The sequence below is a fragment of the Sinocyclocheilus rhinocerous genome, unplaced genomic scaffold, assembly GCF_001515625.1.
Source record: "Sinocyclocheilus rhinocerous isolate Xijiao unplaced genomic scaffold, SAMN03320098_v1.1 scaffold591, whole genome shotgun sequence".
Taxonomy (NCBI): domain Eukaryota; kingdom Metazoa; phylum Chordata; class Actinopteri; order Cypriniformes; family Cyprinidae; genus Sinocyclocheilus; species Sinocyclocheilus rhinocerous.
The window spans coordinates 2183550-2203483 of NW_015641476.1; the positions used below are offsets into that span (position 1 = coordinate 2183550).

Here is a 19934-nt window from a genome sequence, read left to right on the forward strand (position 1 = left end):
TAAAGGCGATTTTCTCAATATTTAGATTTTTTTGCACTCTCAGATTCCAGGTTTTCAAATAGTTGTATCTCAGCCAAATATTGTCCTATCCTAACAAACCATACATCAATGGAAAACTTATTTATTACATCTCAATTTCGAAAAATTGACCCTTATGACTGGTTTTGTGGTCCAGGGTCACATATGTACTTTTAAGGTACTAATGTGTAGCATTTTGGGGTAAATAAGGTACAAATATGTACCATTTGCTATAGATTTTGTAGGGTACAACATTAGCGACAGCTTTGTACCTTTTTTTCTGAGAGTGTATCTAAACGGCATCGGGGGAGGGATGGTATTCATAGGCGACAGCCAAGCTAGTGGGTAATACTGGCTAATAATGTCTAATAGTGTAATGAATACTAAATCCCACAATGCAATGCACTTGAATTTATCTTTCATTCTCAAAATGAAGAATTAACTAGAATCAACATCTGTCACACTTTTAAAATTCTAGATTTTTTTATTAGCCAAAATTGCATTCAACGTTTTTTGCAGCAACAATGTGGTCATGTGTCCATATACTGTAACTACTGTACAACTGTTTCTAATACTACAAAAAAAAAAACTGTAGCCAGTGTACAGAATGCAGACAGCAGTACATTATTATTCATTGATTCTATTATTCTTTTAAATTAATACAAAAACTATAGCACAGAAGTCCTGTCAGGAAGGACAAAGTGAGAACTTTGCATGAGAACTTTATACTCTAATATGAATAAGAAAGGGTGGAAGAACGTTCAATAAGATTATCACCTATTACACAAGAACACTCAATAAGATTAGTTTTAATTGATTGGCTCCATTAAGTTAATTATATTGAGTTAATCAAGTTAATTCTATGAACTCCACTAATGGAACCATTGAAACCATGCTGAGACCATTTCCACTGGAAACGCAAATTTTCAACTGTGCACCCCCAGGAGAGAATAACATTAAATGCAGCTATTGAACTATTCGATCATATTGAAGAATGTGAGCTATGACATTTTACCAAAAATAGGAAATTGGTCTATTCCTGAACAAAGCAGAAATGTAAGCTTTGGTATGCAGCAACATCAAAGAGAGACTATAATGAACAATGAAATTCCAAACACTTGAGACAGGTTGACCCAGGTTCTTCCCCTCTGAGAAGGAAAATATCAGGTGGGGTCGGGATCTAACAACCACCTGGGATCCATTAGGGTCTCCATTATATCTGGGCTTCTATTTCGTTCCCAGCTCGCAAAGCCTCTGAAGTGCGAGCGAGCACCGAGATCGCACGGCTGCCAAGGTTGTTAACCTGCAGGCATTTGTAATGTCGAGCGGGAGTTGCTTTATTAGCGGAGTGAAATAATCTCTACCAAAGTGGTTGAGATGATGACAGACCCAGATTTATGACCCCTGTAAAAGCCCCAGCATCGCGGCTGCTCCAGCATGCATTGTGAAATCTAATAAGAAGTGAGACTCACTGCCAATGGCGTAAATTCATGCAGATTTTGATCTCAGAACATCTGCAAGGCTAGAATAATTTATGTCATACTCTCCATGAAGGGGCTTACAAGTCCTCCAATAACTTGTTTTGGTCTGTTTTGTGAAGAGGCCTCAGGTAATCCTTCGCCTCAGGGACAATACCTGTCAGAACTGCATCCAAAACCACAGAAAGTGCACATCAAAAGCCACAAATTCAGAAGCAGAGTCTCTCTGGTTTCTACACAGCATCTGAAACATTTGCATTTATCTATCGCTTGTGATGCGATTGGTGTAGTGGAAAGAATTTAATAATGAATTCTCCTAATATGACTTGGATAAAAATAGGAATAAAACACATATGCAAATGTCAGAGTCTGATTAGCAGGGAGTTCTTATATACATGTGCATTTTCATATGCACTCAAATGCATCTGCATTGTTCTCTTTCGGTGCACACATACTGGGTTTTGACATCTAACTGCTTATAAAACAGCTCAATTACTCCTTTGTACACAAACACATTTCTCTGCATGTGGCATCTAGTTTAAGTGCAATCTGGTTGATTGGGAATCTGTGCAGGCAAAGTGAATACGTTGGGATTGGCACACAAGTCTAAAGGCAGCCAACAGCCAATTTCTGGTCATTTAAGCATGGTTGTTGTCATATAATCTTTTTTTTTTTTTTTTGGCCAGGTTCAGGAAAGGGAAAAAAAATACAGCAGCACTGTATGCTCAGATGCTTCCATCCCCACCTCACATCTCTACAGACTCTTTTCAATAATTTCAGCAGATGTGGCAGCAGGTGAGCCTGGGTAAATATTCACAGGTGCATTATAATGCGAGTTGGCATTCTATTGCCCATCTAGAATGGGAATGAGTAGCCATGACACACCAGCAAATTCAGTACTTCACCTGCCAACACCTCAGCCAATGAAAATCAAGTATTAAATCACACAAATATTTGATGATAGACCATTTCACCTGTGTAAACAGAGATACAGTGCCAACATATTCACTGCAGAGAAAGCATGAGCTCAGGCTGTGCATCTGAGAGAGATTTATATCCAAGTATTTCCAAGGTACTCTTTCAATAAAAGCCAACTACAGTTTTACAGTCTCCGAAGCAATAGCTGGATCAACAGGAACCTTGGTGAATCCAAAAATGAGAAATAAATAATTTTGTTAGTCTTTAACTGAAAATTATTAGTATGATGAAGCCAAAAAAGGGGGGTAAGTTATAAAGAGAGAGACTGACATGTGATACAGCAATGTTCACTAGCACACAATGAATATGTGTCACATCCTGGCTTCTAAGAGCATATGTTATTAGTCTGCTCTATCATGAATCAATGCCAAAGTCTTAAAACATAATGTAGGTCTGCCCTCTGGAGGATGGGAGTGGAGCTACACCACACTTCTGTATAGTCTATGACTATAAAGGCAGTAACTCCTCAAAGGAGAGTAAACTCAGTTAAAAATCAGTTATGAAAACTGTGAACGAAACATTCTGAGTCCAGATTCATTGTTAAGACCTCAGGCAGTGATTCAGAGAGGACAGTGCTTACTACCAATAAAATGTGCATCTTTTGACCATTTAGCCTGCAGAAGCTAATGAGGCATTAGCTGGAGAATATTTAATGGACTCTGCTGGCATAGTAATTAAGGGCAAATGACAGAATTGGAGCGCAGGCACAATGGGGCCTGCGCTGTTAAACTCACTTAACATGATGGAGTCCATTAGGCACAATATCTTCATTCAAAAAATTGGATTTTGTTTTTTTTCCCCTAAGCAAATTACTGGAACAGAACTAAACCACTAAGCATGTAAGAGAATATATACAATTTCTAATAAACAAATGGCTATTAGTTTTTGAAGGCCCTGCAGAAACATCAATGTGAAGACATCACACTCAAATTGTACCTATAGACATCTTTGTACTGTGTAAAATAATAGTACCTTAAGGGAACATTTTACTACTCAAAGGTCCTAATATGCACCTTTTAGGAGTAGATCAGGTATAATGGTGTCCCTTTAAGGATACTTTTACAGTGACAAGCTGTTACATCCCTAAAGGTACACATCTTACACATTTTTTCGGACAGTGGAGAAATAACTTGAATTTGTGATGTCATGATCTTAATTGTTCATCAGCACATCTGATCGGACCATTCCTGCGCAGTGGTCTCATCCAATACACCGTACATGATTTGTCAGACTCCTGACTCTATCTGTGGTCCGCGACACTCAAGATTCAGTCGTTTGTTGTGCAGATGACTCATAAAAATTTCCTTTTGTTTTAGAAAGCAGGTGTGAAAGGTAGAAACTGGCTCTGTGAAAGCCAGAGGCATGAAAGACTGGACGCAGCAGCCACTGTTCCCCACAGGGTCCTACCATCTAACACCCGCAAGCATCCGGAAAGAGTTATTCAGGGGGATCTGCATTACGATCCAGGGTGAGCTGCGATCATTAAGGTGCAATCAAAGGCAGACGATGCAAACAAATCACAGCAACACAAACCTGCAAAAGCTACAGATGAAAGGGGGAAGATTAGAGCGATTTAAAGGACATTTAAAGCCATTAATCCAATACCTTGCCTTACAAGAAGAGGAAAAAAGCTATTTAATTAACATCCGGGACAGCAAGCTAAAGGCATGTTATACTTACACACTCATGGCAACATCAAAAGAGCCTGGCCTTGGTTAAAGACATTTTAGGGAATTAATTTCTGTTCAGCTTCTGGTGTATAAAAGCAGTTATGAGTGATTTTTTTATGAAAAGTTTTTTTTTTTTTTTTTTAAGTCTGACATTTAAAGGTAAATTTAAATTTGGTAAAAATCACATTATTCAAAGTGATTAGAACGTTCCTACTTGTTAAAATCTACCAAACTCTCACTTTACAAAGATGTAGGCGAGATTGTGCCTTTAACTCAACACTACAATAAACCCCTGTGTAGCTCTCAAAACACATGGTATTCATTTAGCTTTCTTTTTTTCTTCCAAAGTGTTCAGCAAGGGTTTGTTAACCAAACCAGTACCAAATGTTGCTAAATTTCAAGGAAAGAAACAAATGCAGATGTAAATTTCCACTTTACAGCCTGTTTATGTATTGTGAATTCCTTCCTAGGAGACGGGGGCTTTCATGTATTAATTGGATTGTGTGACTGCGGCTTTGTCCAACAAATGCACATTTTCAACGATAGTCACAACCCTGAATTTGCCTAAAGCACTTTGACTGTGAGCCTAATGAGCAATGAATAAACTAATACCTGATGTTCTGCTAGGAGGAAACTCTTCAGGAACATGAAACATTTCAAACACATCTAGAGCCACACCTTCACCCTGCTGCTGGCCTCCTGCCGGAGGTATGAAATGAAGTAAACACTGAGAGCTGGGTGCAAAATGAAAAGACAAGCTGAAGCAAATCACTAGATGATCAACAAGAAAGCATCTTGGTAAATTAGTTCAATGACATGATTGTGCAATAAAAGTCACTTAAAAATGACCAGTAAGGTTGCCATAAGCAATATAGCAGTATATATATACGGTGTACACTATAACAGGACCATATTGGTTATCACACGATATTAGATATTTTTTAAATGTATCAATAGATATTCTGCCTGTGTTAGGTATACCGTTCCAAAGTTTGGAGTCAGTGAGATTTTTTGAAATAATCTTTTAGAAATTCATGTTTTTATTCAGTTAGGACACATATTGATCAAAAGTGACTAAAGACATTACAAAGATTTCTATTTTGAATTAATTCTGTTCTTTTGATCTTTGTTCATCAAAGAATCCTGAAAAAAAAAATCGTCATGGTTTCCACAAAAAAAAAAATTCAGGTAATAATAAGAAATCACCTTAGATATTACATATTTAATTGTGCATCCTCATTTACGCTATTTTTCATATTTATACTCTCAAAAATATGCATCCTTTAGAAGTAAATAAGCTACACGTTTTCCTTTGAGAAAGTTATTGCCCCTTCTATTGTTGTAAAATCTATGTAAAATGTCATCCTTAGCCAATCTCAAAATGAATATTCATTTTTATCCTATACATGATAATGTTGTGATTCCCTGAATTTAGTTTTGTTTGTTTGTGTGTTTATTACAATTTTATAAAATTAAACATTTTACACTTTATTATCTGCCATTTATTGGTTATCAGCCATAACATCTGAATAATTATCAGCTTATTAGTATCAGTGCATCCCTGGTACAAAGACTTACAAACTAAGGTCCACCTGAATCAAGCAAACCAGTGTTTTCTCCAGTGACGTCAGACCGTCAACCAGTTGAGGCAAACAAAATGATGGCATAACAAAGATGGCAAAAAATGGAAAACACAATGCTCTCCTCACCTTTCTCCTCAATTTACCTCTTAACAAGCCTTTAAAGAAACAATCTCGCACCGCAGAGCAAGAAAAGCAGACAAAACCAAACGAGTTATACAATTAAGAAAGGACATTAGTTGCAGCACTATTTCCAAGCAGCCAGCCATCAATTCCACAGGCTTATTCTGTTAAACCACGGACACAACCCCATGTGTCAGCTCTTAGCAGACATGTGAAATGCATTCGATTTTCCATTGAAGCCTGGGGATTATTAAGAGCTTGAGCTTGGAAGAGAGGACAACCACATGTTTCTTGTTGAGCCCTGACCGGAAAAAGGGGGAGAAAGTAAAAATTAGTTGATTCACAAGGCATTAGTGGTTAACCAAGAGCTAATGAGGGAAAAAGAACAACAATGAGCTCAGATGTAACCGTTTAAATGTGTAGTTTAAAAATTTCAGCTTTGGAGTACAACATCCCCTCCTGCACAATCACCACACGGTTTAGAAGTCAGTTTGAAACATGCCCAACAGTATCAAATGTTTGTACCTGTGTGATCTAATCAACCCTCCGCCCATGTGTCGAATCACTCAAACAACGATTTTTATTTTTAACTCAAACACTTTTATGGAGGTAAAACACCCAAAGTACAGAACACACTGCTATGGTCTTTCCTTGTGCATAAAAACCCATCCATGGGCGGATGGAGCTGCGGCCCGGCGGTGGTAGCAGGACTCTCCTGTGGCCAGCCAATAAATCCTACAAAATAAAAGAGTCTCTTTTATTTTTTTCAACCATTTTCCCCTCATCCCAGGTGTTATATGATGGATGATGAGGTCAGGGAGGCATGGATCACAAGGCAAGGAACAGAGAGGAGCTGGGCAGGAGACATGTTGAATCCATCTAGTCCAAATCAGCCCCATGTGTCCTCCAGAGCCCTGTTATCCTATAAATGAACTTTATTGAGGCAACACAGTGCAGGGACCTCTGCAAAAACACTGAAGGGGTGAGCAGAGGTGACCGATCCAGGGTGGCTAATGAGAAAAGATGTGGTTTTCCATGACATTCCTTTAAAAGGTACTAACACTAAAAGCCCAGCCAGCACAATGTATGGGAGACCCGATGATAAGAGGGTGAAACAGATGAGAACGGGATGTTTTGCACATCTGCATTTGTTATTAAACTATTAAAAAGGAAGGCAAGAAAACTTCAAATGCACACAAAATCAAACCAAACAGAAAAAAATAGACAGTCAGCAAAGATAAAAAGGGAGCAAATTATCTGCGTGACACGTGGAGGGCTCTGTGGTCAAAGTGAGCGTGAATCACGACACAAAGACTACCGACTGAGTAACTAACCACATTAAAGCAACATGAACAGGGTTGATCCACCCCCCCTCCAAGTCTGCCCACCTACCAGGGGGCCAGCTAAACGACAGGGTTACACTGTGATCCTTATGGGCATGATTAATGGTAGAGAAAAAGGCAAAGAGAGGGGAGTGGTGGGAGGATGTCTGGTTCTGCTTATGGTCCTGGAAATGAGATTAAAGGGAAAGCTCCAAACAGATTGAATTGTATTTGCCATAATTGCTGAGAACAGCTTATGCAGGGCAGGCCACAAATAACAGACTCATAAAAACAAGACTGCAAGAGAATGGGGGGAGAGAGGGATTCAGAAGATAACGGAGTGCTGTCATTTAAGCAGTCATATATACAAAAATGTTAAATTAATTAGGTGTGTGATGAGTTTAGAGCTTTGGAAAAATCACCTTTAGCATCTTTACTGGAAATGTAGTGGTTGAAAAGTGACTGAGACTACATAATAAAATGACAGATGAGATGACAAAAAGACCAGTGACTTACTGAAGCATATTGTAGAAACTAAGATAGAAAAACAACATTGATTCTGTTTAAGGATTACAGTTTTTACTCGTCCCTTAAAATAGTAATACGAATAAAAACTATGACCTTTATGGGAAGAAAAATATTGTCTTTTCTTTGTATTTGTAAAATCTCATTTTGTTTTAAAGGCAAGTTAAACACTAAGGTACAGATCAATGCAAACCACATGAGGAAAAAAAAAAAAAAGAGCCCTCAATCTAGATTTCATTGGATTTAAAGCAACAACATGTGCGTTCACTTCAAGGAGAGTGAGAGGGGCTGGAAAGGCCTGCCAAAGGCAAGGTTCACTTCATGACACTCTGAGACTGCTGGGATTAATCTTTTTCATTTGCACAGAGCCAGTTTAGTCTAAAAGAGGCACTTTTATTGATGTTAGACTCAAAATTTCACCAAAAATAAAGGAGAGAAAATGTCCAAGGAAAAACACAGACTAACTGATAATCGTAAGAGCACAGTTAGAAAGTAATACTAATAAATAATGAAACCGTTACAATTAGTCATCCCGGCAGAGAGAACTAATAGCATCAATTAATACCAATCAAACCAAATGGCACTACGGTGGTGTTTTTAAAATAGATACTGGAAAGCCATGGTTGGGAAACTCAATTCATTTTATAATATTTGATTGGAAACTCAGAGGATCAAAAAAATAATAAAAATACATTCACAAAATATAAAGTATGTAAATCTACCGTCATGTTCGGAAACCTGAACCGATTATTGTGCCTTTCCATTCCAGTCCTGCTGAATTTTGTAATATTTACCACAAACACGGTGTTCATTAATCAAAAGTAGTACAAAGCCATGTAAAAGGTGATATATCAGATTTGGGAAGCATCAAAAGGGAGAATTCCAAAATGCGCCACATTCTCTTAAATAAAACCACACATCAAACTTGGCCAGCCAAGTCACACCACTAGATGGCGAAATCAGCCAGGATAAAGGACCATGAGGGATAGAGTGTTATGAAAGTCCTCAGTGTTAAATTTAAATGCTTTGCTCATACAATCATTTATAAAACATAGTCTGTTGCAGTCACTGCAGAAGCAAAGCAATTTTACATAAACACTTCAGTAAAAGAACTACTCGATCCTAAATCACCCAACCCAATAGACACCCACTGACTCGAATACATCACGCACATTTGGAACAAATGATCCAGTTTACGGATATGGGCAAAAGTGCACAAGACAAGTGTAAGATGAAGCTGCAGTGGTGTGCTCTGATCTTTTGTCATGACTTTGGACCATAACAATTCTGGGACCCTTCAAAACAAATGTGCGCAAATTATTTTTACTGTGGTAACAGTGCTGTGCATTTACGCTCTTACTGTATACTGTATGTGCATTAACTTACACGTAATATTATTACTTTCTGTACTGCAGGATATTCAACAACTATGCCACTGGCATTTCATAAAACTTAGTCGGGCCCAGGATGTGCCTCTGTGCCCACCACTCCACTAATGCCTGGAAGCTAGTTTCCCTAGTGCTGAAAGATCTGCTTCCTCTAACCTCTAACTTACTGTAACCATTGCAGAGATTATAATAATGGTGGACTGAGAACAGTACGTTAAAATATCTCTAAAGTGATGCATCTCTCATTAATACACTGTACATGTAGCTCAGATCAAAACTATAAGAGTGGAGGGAGGGAATGTTCTTCTTTAAACTGTAGTTAGGATATTTCAACATGAAATAAGGGGCACATGAGACTCAATCGCTGAATGTGCAGTTTACATCTTTACAGCATTCTGCACTTTCCATTGACTCTATAGCATGTAGCAATTGCGTACCAAGTTAAGCCAATATGCTTATTTGTGATCAAATCATTATCCATTGCCTCTCATGTTTATGATTTATGTTTTTGGATGGGTTCAACTATCCCTAGTGCTATATTTAGAACTGTCACTAAGCAAATCTATATTACAGATCTACATTGTTAGTGCTTGCATCACTCAACCTAATCAGGGCATATCAAATGTTGCAAAATGTGACTTTCCGACCGAAGTACTCCAGAGCAGTATCAAACTGCACTGAGCTGAATGGGAGGTTACTGTGTGAATGATGAATTGGAGTCAGTGTAGTCTCAGTGTGCGGAGTTCAACACACAAAACCATGTCTCATTCGAATGATCTGCAATAAGGCAGCTTGGACATCTTCATCCATGTGACCCTGAAAGACAATAAGTGAGCGGTATTTAGTTGGGATAAATGAATCTTTAGAATTGCTTCCAGACACTTCTATGCAACTACAGGCTATGACCCGTATACTATTATGGTACATAGAAAACCATACACTATAACATACCTAAGAGGTTTCAATAAATGACCTTGACACGAGAGCAAAATAGAAAGAACTTAAACTGCAAAAAAAAAAAAAAAAACTTCTACACACTCAACACATTCACAGACAATTACCTGTGCTGCACTGAGCAGATGAGTTCGATAAATTGAAACCACTTCTCTATGTTGCCTCTCAGCATCCTGTTTAGATAATAAAAAAGGGACAAGACATATCAGACAGTGTTTTACAAGTGTCATATAATAAGGTCTTGCAAGGTTAGATGGTCAATGAGTTTATAAACACAATATAATATTAAAATATATTAAAATAGAAAACATTTTAAATTGTAATACTATTTCACAAATTTATTTTCTAAAACATTTTTAAAAATCTTACAGACCCCAAACTTTTGAATGGTAGTGTATATTTTTTAATTATGAAATGTATTTAAATAAAACTATAACATTATTTAAAAAATAAATTATACATATACTACAACACTTAAGTAAAGGAGACCGTTTAATTCAGAATAACATCAAATCTTGGAAGACTTCTTAATAATATTGAAAGAAAAAAAGTGGTCCCTGAGGCCATTCTATCAGTACCAGTTCCTTCAACCTTTTTTTAATTACAGGACAGAAGGCTCTAGAATCCATCATGAGCACAAGTCAGTCAGTAGGTGAGTGTATTATTTAGTCCAAGGTGACAGAATGTCATATTTGTGAGGAATTACAAACAAATCCGCTGGTATGTGCATGTGCACAGAGCTACTCACAGCCAGCTGCTGCTGGAGGCTCTTGACCTGGGCTTGGAGTGTGTCAATGTGTTGAGTCTGTCTCTTGTTGGGCGTGTTGCCAGCATAAGCCAGCTGGGATAAGCCATTCAGAGCCTGTTTCAGCCTTTCAACATCTGCCAACAGTTCTGTGATCTGAAACGAAGAACACCTTGCTTATAATCTGACAAAATTTCAAGCACTTATCGAGAAAGCTCTTCCACATAACCAATGAGTATATAACAATCTCACCCTTTTGTCTTTAAGCTCAGTCTGCTCTGAGGACGCCTGAATCCTCTTCTGCAGTTCTCCAATGGTGCTCATTGATTCCTCATATTTCTCTTTTAGATCTCTGATCTCCTTCTCAATAGAGGCACTCTTTACCTGCAGGGACTCGGTTTCCGCTCTCGCCCTCTTCTCACCCTCCCTAGCACGTGTTGTTTCCCTGTACAGATCCTCATATTGCTCATCCAGTCCTGACTGCCGATCGCCAAGTTCACGCACCTCCTCCTCCAGCTTGTGCTTTTCTGCTCTGAGCTGGGTCACCTGCTCTTCATGGCTGTGGAGATCATCCAGAGCATGTGTGGCTCTGAGAAGCTCAGTCTGCAGAGTGGCTACATCCTCAGCCCTCTGCGCACTGGTTTCTTCCTCCTCCCGCAGCGCCATGCGAAGCTCATTGACCTCACGTTCCAGAGCCTCTTTAACCTGGCTATACTGGGCCTCATCGAAGCTCTGACTCTGAAGCTGTTTCTCTAGTTCATGAACACGCTGGACTTCCAGTCTATGAGCTTCTCGTAAGCACTTGCACTCCTTTTGTGCCTCCTGCAAGCTGCCACTCAGAGAGCTCTGCATGGCCTCGAACTGCTCCAGATGGATATACTCAATATTCAGTTTCTTTTGGAGACTCTGGATCTCAGAGTTGCACAATGAATTTTTCTCCTCTAGTTCGGCCCGCTGGATCGTAACCTCTTTATATTGCTGCTCCAGCTCCACCAACTTCAGACTTAGCTCCTCCACCTGGCCCTTGCAGCGATCCTCCACTTCTTTGTACTTCTCACTGGACACAAGCCCCGTCTGAAGTTTCTGCTGCAGAAATGCCATCTCATCCTTCAATCTTTCGTTCTCTTGCCTTTGGCATTCCCCTTTGGTCTTTTCGTCATTGTACATCTCCTGCATTTCAGCAAGTTTTTCTGCCAAGTCCTTCAGAGCAGTGTTGAAATGCATCTCTTTTTCCTCCATAGCGGTCAACGGAACAAACTTCAACTGCAATGCCTCCTGAATAGTATCCAACTCTTTCTTCTGTGCTTCGATTTCCTTGTGGAGCTTTGATGCGCTCTCTTGAGCACACTGGTACTTGGAGTAGGCATCTTGAGCTCTTCCCTCTGCTTCTGATAAAGCTTTGCTCATTGTGCTTTTCAATATCTCATGTTCCACAAGGCTGATATAGTCATTTTCTAACTTGGCCTGCACATTCTCAAACTCCTCTTTCAACATAGCATTTCCTTCTTTCGCCTTCTGTAACTCCTCTTCCCGAACTCTACAATCATCCTCCAACTTTGCGGTTTCAATCTTTGCTTTCTCCAAAGCCTTATTTAACTCAGTCTGCACTCTCTCATTCTCATTTTTTGTGACAAACTCAATGTCAAAGCTCTGCTTTAGTGATGCTTTTTCAGCTGCCAAAATCCCAAGTTCAGAGACTTTCTCGTGGTATTGATCCTGAAGGATATTAAGATCTCTTTCCAGTTCTGTGTTGCGTTCTGTGAGTGCAGCCAACTCACTCTCATAACGTTCACAGGGGATGTACATGCTCCTCAGGTTGGCAATGTTCTCACAAAGAGAGGTCTTCTCCTCCTGCAGCCTCTGTAGCTGCTCTTCAGCCTGTTTTCTCTTCACAGTCTCCTCTGCTAACCTAACACTCAACTCCTCCACAGCGAGTCCCATAGACCTCTTCACCTCCTCATGGTTTTCCGAGGTCACAAACTTGGTCTTCAGATTGTTGCTGAGTTCCTGCAGCTCCTCTCTGAGCAGTTCTCTCTCATCCTCACCTTCCTCCACTTCGCAAATGAATGACTGACACTTTGCAGTGACATCAGCAAGTTTCTTCTTCAGGGTTGAGCTTTGCTCCTCCAGAGCAGCCCGGACTCGCTCGTGCTCTTGCAGGGGGACGGACTGTCGGTCGTCCATCGCACGGTGGAGCTCTGCCACTTCCTCCAGCACACGGTCATAATCCTCCCTTAACTCAGCCAACTGTAGCTCCTTCTCATCCACAGCATTGGTAAGGAGGTTCTTCATGTTGTCAAACTTCTCTCCTGGAACCACTGATGTCAACCTGGCCTCTGCAGTCTTCACTTGACCCTCCATGTTTAAGAGTGTCTCCTCCATGTTTTTATGGTCCTCTCGCATTGCACTCAGCTCTGCAGTGAGACTCTCAACCTCCACAGCCAGCAGACCTTCACCTTTCTTATACTCCTCCAAAGCTTTCTCACTCTGCTTTAAATGATTCCTGACCCGCCCAACCTCAGCAGAAGCACCCTCATACTTTGCCTTCACCTCATTCAGCTGTGCTTTGAGGTCATCAACAACTTTGTTATTGAGATGCTCCTTTACCGCCACCACATGAGCCTGAAGCTGTTTCACCTTTGCCTCAGAGTCTATCATTCGCTTCTGCACATCTCCCATGGCTTCCTCTAGCTCGTGTATCTGCTGATCCGACTCACGTTTGATAGTCTCACACTTCCTGGTCAGCTTCTCACACTCCTGAGACTTGCATGCTAGAGCCTTTTGGAGGGGGCCCACCTCCTCTTGTGCAGCCTCCTGCTGTCTGCGGACACATTCAAGCTCTTGACGAAGTGTCTCAGGATCACCAGCCACTGGCCGAGACCGCTCCAAAGGTCGAGCCACAGATCGAGATGGTCCTGTAGGCTGTAATATCTGAATGCAAACACAAGTAGGCATTCATTATTAATCACACAAAACATTCTGACAGTATATCTTGTCTGAATGTTTTTCATGGATAGTTACAATGCCACAGTGGAGAAGACTTGAAACAAGAAATTAGGGGGAGGGGGGGGATCAAGCTAAAATAATGAAAAAAAATAAATAGATAAAACAGTATCAACAGCCAGCCTTAAAAGAGAAAGAGAAGATGAAATGGTTCTCATACATTTTTCTCAAATGGGGTCACACTAGGGCAACATAGGTGAGAGTAAAGTCGTCTCTGGTGCTAAAGTGACAACAAAATTGCATCCACCACATCTGCCCAAAAGCTGATCCCAGGCATAGTATGTCCCTTCAGAGAATAGCGCTAATAAATCATAAACCCTTCTGACACTGCAGGCTATGGAGGTTCTGAAATGAAACGAGAGAGAGCAACTTATCTGACTGCCACTGCCTCTCCTAAGCTTAACGCAGCTGACACAGCCAGTCTGCTCAATGCATTACTAAATATCAGAAGGAAGAAAATATATATATAAATACCAAACCTTGGGAGAAATAACTAAATGTTAAGCTTGTGCATGCTCGGCAAACCTTTAGAATCAATTCTTGATTTTAAATTTAAGCATTTGCACTTGGAAGTTTGATGCTATTGTTGAACGCCATAAGAAAAAAAGGTATCCGTTTATGTACACTGAACTGACTGGCTCCTGTGTATTTACACAAGTACATATAGAGTAATAATAATAAACTACATTTACTTATTTTGTAAACATTTTGTAGAGCTGAATGCTACAGACTGTTATTTTATAGTGATTAATTCTATTGTTATTACTAATTACTTTACAATATCCATGTTACACATATTACAGGCAGAAAATAAAGTGTTACTCTCTTATATGCTATAATAACCATATATATATATATATATATATACACAGAGTGTTTAATATATACAGATTTAGACATTTTTGACATTTTATAACCGCAATTTTTGGACACAGCAAGTTCATGTTAACATATAAATGTTTAGGTCCTATTGTGTTTTATTGTGGTAACAGAGAGCATGCCATACTTTAACGATAGACTTGTTTTTAAGGCAAAATTTTATGGATAAAAATCTGTTAGTAGCAGTACAACAGTAAAATCCCTCAGAAATCAATCCTCTCATACTTCTGTAGTCATTCCACAAATGTTTCCTTAAAGACCTTTAACTTCAAGTTCGTCCCAACTGGCATGTGTTGAAGTTGGTTTACATCATGTAAATTATACATAAAATGTAATGAGCTTTTTGGCCTCAGCAGAAATTCTTGGCATTTATGTTAAGAAGATTTTAAAGAAATGTTAATTCACCTGAGCAGAATCCAAGCTATGTGACTGTCGCACTAATACATTGTCTTTTCCTGCAGAAAAAAAAAGAACCCAAAATGAAAACACACAAAAACCCAACTTCACTTACAGAAAAATTACTTTTCTGACATCCCTACACTCAACATTTTTTCAACATCAGTACACTGTTTATATTGAGGTCTCTAATATCAAGGGTCATACTTAATTAGTATAAAGATCCAGATTTTAAAGACAAAGTCACCTTTGATCACAGACTGGCCAGGGTAATCTCCCTGTAAAATAAAAACATGCAGATTTATTCAGCATCTCATCAAACTTTGATCATGAGCAGCTGGATCTGGAGTTAACAAGCAGCAGTCTTTGAAGAGCATGTTGCAAAGATTTTTACTGACCAAATGACTCCGCTGCTGGACTCTCACAGTCTCAACAGCGCTGGCTCCTTCCTCCTTCTCTTTGACAGAAAGTAAAAGCTTCAGCTCTTCTCTCTGGTGTAGAAAACACAGATACACATGCATATTCAACAGCAACTACCACCCAACCTCAACAAAAACAAACAAATATCCTTCCATCAATATAAATGTTAAGCTTGTGCATGCTCGGCAAACCTTTAGAATCAATTCTTGATTTTAAATTTAAGCATTTGCACTTGGAAGTTTGATGCTATTGTTGAACGCCATAAGAAAAAAAGGTATCCGTTTATGTACACTGAACTGACTGGCTCCTGTGTATTTACACAAGTACATATAGAGTAATAATAATAAACTACATTTACTTATTTTGTAAACATTTTGTAGAGCTGAATGCTACAGACTGTTATTTTATAGTGATTAATTCTATTGTTATTACTAATTACTTTACAATATCCATGTTACACATATTACAGGCAGAAAATAAAGTGTTACTCTCTTATATGCTATAATAACCATATATATATATATATATATATATTCTCATAGACAGTGTTTAATATATACAGATTTAGACATTTTTGACATTTTATAACCGCAATTTTTGGACACAGCAAGTTCATGTTAACATATAAATGTTTAGGTCCTATTGTGTTTTATTGTGGTAACAGAGAGCATGCCATACTTTAACGATAGACTTGTTTTTAAGGCAAAATTTTATGGATAAAAATCTGTTAGTAGCAGTACAACAGTAAAATCCCTCAGAAATCAATCCTCTCATACTTCTGTAGTCATTCCACAAATGTTTCCTTAAAGACCTTTAACTTCAAGTTCGTCCCAACTGGCATGTGTTGAAGTTGGTTTACATCATGTAAATTATACATAAAATGTAATGAGCTTTTTGGCCTCAGCAGAAATTCTTGGCATTTATGTTAAGAAGATTTTAAAGAAATGTTAATTCACCTGAGCAGAATCCAAGCTATGTGACTGTCGCACTAATACATTGTCTTTTCCTGCAGAAAAAAAAAGAACCCAAAATGAAAACACACAAAAACCCAACTTCACTTACAGAAAAATTACTTTTCTGACATCCCTACACTCAACATTTTTTCAACATCAGTACACTGTTTATATTGAGGTCTCTAATATCAAGGGTCATACTTAATTAGTATAAAGATCCAGATTTTAAAGACAAAGTCACCTTTGATCACAGACTGGCCAGGGTAATCTCCCTGTAAAATAAAAACATGCAGATTTATTCAGCATCTCATCAAACTTTGATCATGAGCAGCTGGATCTGGAGTTAACAAGCAGCAGTCTTTGAAGAGCATGTTGCAAAGATTTTTACTGACCAAATGACTCCGCTGCTGGACTCTCACAGTCTCAACAGCGCTGGCTCCTTCCTCCTTCTCTTTGACAGAAAGTAAAAGCTTCAGCTCTTCTCTCTGGTGTAGAAAACACAGATACACATGCATATTCAACAGCAACTACCACCCAACCTCAACAAAAACAAACAAATATCCTTCCATCAATATTATGATAGAAATGGGAAGAAAATTAAGAAAAAATTCAAATGAGAGCAGACAATATCACTAGGACAGAAGGCGGCAATTTCCAGGACAACACACAAATTACCTCCTTGTGAATGTCCTCCACTGTTGACTTTTCCTGAAAGAAGGAAAGAACAGAACAGAAAGAGAGACAGAGAACACATGTATTACACAAGATATCTATAGAACTATTACAATATAAACACACAACTACCTGAACAGATAAATACAGATGAGACTACCATCTACAGTACTTTGGCTTCTTTTGTTATTTACTGTAGTGCTGAAAACAACATGTAAGGTGCAGGCTTGCCAATAAATTGGCCAATTAGTAAAATACCAAAGAAACACCTGGCTGAGTTGATGCTGAAGCATGTTAACTTTATCGAGCAGCGTTCTCTGTTCCTGATGGAACTTCTTTAGTGTCTCCTGTTGGCTCTCATTCTTTTTTTCCAGATCCTGGAAAACATCAGATTGCCCACTCATTTATATTTATGGGTAACACTTTATTTCGATAGTCCACTTTAGACATTCTATTAACAGTAAGTAACTTTGCAATTACATGTCAACTAGCAGTTAGTAGAGTATTAGTAGACTGTCTGCTTAATATCTTCTAACACTTTCTTTGTCAACTTATTCTACTAACCCTAAACCTACCCTAACAGTCTACTCTTGAGAGTTAGTAGACATGTAGTTGCAAATTAATGAAAATTAGTTGACATGTAGTTGACATGTAGTTACAAAGTTACTTATAGTTAATAGAATGTCTAAAGTGGACTATCGAAATAAAGTGTAACCTATTTATGTACAGTTTGCAATGCAAAAAATGTCTATGATGAATGTTTTACATCCCTAATAATTCATACAAATTCAGCTACAGAATGTGTAAAAGAACATGTAAATGGCACAGAATAAGTCCAGGTCTAATAATAAACTTATGTACTGGTAACAGTCATGGACATGAATGGCCCTCACCTGTATGATCTTATTACGGTTAGAGGTTTCGGAGACCATCTCCACAGATTGCAACTAACACAGATAGAAAATAAAATATATAAAAATGGTAAACCACACAAAAATAATCAGGGTGTCTTTCTAATCTAATTGCAGGGCCATTTGTAATGTGATAAACGGTAAAGTAGGAGGAAAAACCTCTAAATTAGTGAAGTGTTTCTGAGTCCAAAAAATACTACTTACAACAATAAAATACTGTATTGTTATAATTGTAGGCTAATATTATTCATATACACTAGAGAATACTATTATTCAGGTGCAAAACTATGCTGTTCCTGGCTGTGGAGCAGAAACTGCTGCTCTACATACACTTCTGACAAATCCACATTTGAGAATAGAAATGAGTGGTCCTTGATAATTAATGTCCCCAAATAATAATGGTCCCTGATAATTACAGCTTGACCTTAAAATTATGACTAACATAAGTGAACATCAGGATAAAATGTGGTTAAATTATAAAAAGTGCTGGATTTGGTTCTTTTAGAGAAAATTTTATTTTGTCCTACTTTCTTTAAACACTGGGTGGCAGTAGAGCATAAAAGTTTCTACAGCACTGCAGTCGCTTCTGCAGGTACGGTCAGATTAGTGCATCAAGACTCAGAGACATGGTATGTAATAAGGAATTATATTAGTCTGAAGTAATTTGTTCTCCATTTTATATGATATAAGTACAAGTGCTGAAATAAAAACTATATTGCGCTCTCTCTGCACATCAATCATAAATCCCATTTGTATGATTTCAGACGCAGACTCTGCTATAGATGGCTTCAGTGAAATTACAATGAGAATGAAGGCAGCCTTTCTCTGTGCAGTATGTCCAAAAAAAATATATCAGTGCATTTTGGATAGTTAATAAAACTCAGACAATGACAAAAGTTAATCAGTAAGGGGGACAAGTTTTAACCTGTTGTGATTGATTATAATCTGTATATTATGTATCTTTAAAATCTAATCTGCATGGAGATGCTCAGAATGAAACGAAAGGTGAAAATGCTGTGTATACCTGTCTCTTTTTCTGTTCCATCTTGGCAGCCTCTTTTGCTGTGAATATAAATGATTAATTAGTAATTCATAGAACTGAAAGAAAAATAAAAACATACAGAAAGAGGATAGAGATGTTTTTTTTCTCAGGAGTTCTGGTACGTATAAGTAGCTCTTCTTTTTCACTCTGAAGCATGAAGCTTGAAAAGACGCTACTCTACACTTTTCTTAGGAAGCGTGTGCATAAGCTCTTGGGGCTTTGATCTCTATAACCTTCCTACCTGATAAAGGCCTATTTCACACCAAAAGTGATGCAAAAAAGTAATGTGAACTGCAGGGGGGAAAAGGATTAAAAAACTGACGAAGAATTGCATTCAACTGATTTACACCAAGAATGGCAGAAATTTTCATCAGCCTTTCTGTGAAAAGTTGCAATATGTGAAACATACTTAAATGAAAAATAAAAATAAAACCACTTAAATGCAAAGGATAATGGAATGGAACATTGGAAGTAATGAGGTGATAAAGGAATATCTTGTTCCAATGATAATAGTGATCTACTGTTAGTAATAATATTGCCAGAAACTGCTTGGCAAATCACTTCTTTCGCTCTGCTCGTTTGTTGTCATTATGGCTATTTTGAAGTGCTCGCTCTGGCCACATCGACCAAAAGCTTGGACTGTGAAACTGCAATGAAGGACTACATTATATCCTGCTTGATTTTGCCCTCCCTTTTTTGCTTTCAATTTAAAAATCAATATTCCTCTCTTTAATCTGAGCTCGTGTGCTTTCTTTCTCGTTTAAATCACTGACTGTCCAGTATTTTAGACTGCAGACTTCGATCTGTTCTGATGTGACAAACAATAACTGGTGCAAATAATAAAACGCAACCAACTACAAAACTGTGCGTCCAATCA

At 38.3% G+C, this 19934-nt stretch overlaps 1 protein-coding gene and 1 long non-coding RNA gene across 4 annotated transcripts in view; both read right to left on the bottom strand.

The window, feature by feature from the left end:
• Positions 1–7907: 7907 nt before the first annotated feature.
• Positions 7908–19934, bottom strand: part of LOC107755094 (uveal autoantigen with coiled-coil domains and ankyrin repeats protein-like) — a 57552-nt gene continuing 45525 nt past the window's right edge. For all 3 annotated transcript variants that reach the window (XM_016571762.1, XM_016571761.1, XM_016571763.1), the window contains exons 9-19: positions 19040–19077; positions 17998–18051; positions 17374–17481; positions 17108–17140; positions 16825–16917; positions 16674–16704; positions 16436–16485; positions 11034–13712; positions 10785–10937; positions 10144–10209; positions 7908–9898 (exon numbers count right to left, since the gene is read on the bottom strand). In XM_016571762.1, the coding sequence (XP_016427248.1) occupies positions 9827–9898; positions 10144–10209; positions 10785–10937; positions 11034–13712; positions 16436–16485; positions 16674–16704; positions 16825–16917; positions 17108–17140; positions 17374–17481; positions 17998–18051; positions 19040–19077 (3377 nt within the window). In that variant the 3' untranslated portion in view covers positions 7908–9826. The remainder of the gene's footprint in view (positions 9899–10143; positions 10210–10784; positions 10938–11033; positions 13713–16435; positions 16486–16673; positions 16705–16824; positions 16918–17107; positions 17141–17373; positions 17482–17997; positions 18052–19039; positions 19078–19934) is intronic.
• Positions 15306–15509, bottom strand: LOC107755096 (uncharacterized). Its single transcript, XR_001641656.1, has 2 exons — positions 15458–15509; positions 15306–15337 (listed from the first exon to the last, which is right to left on the bottom strand). It is a non-coding gene; the product is annotated as an uncharacterized LOC107755096 (long non-coding RNA).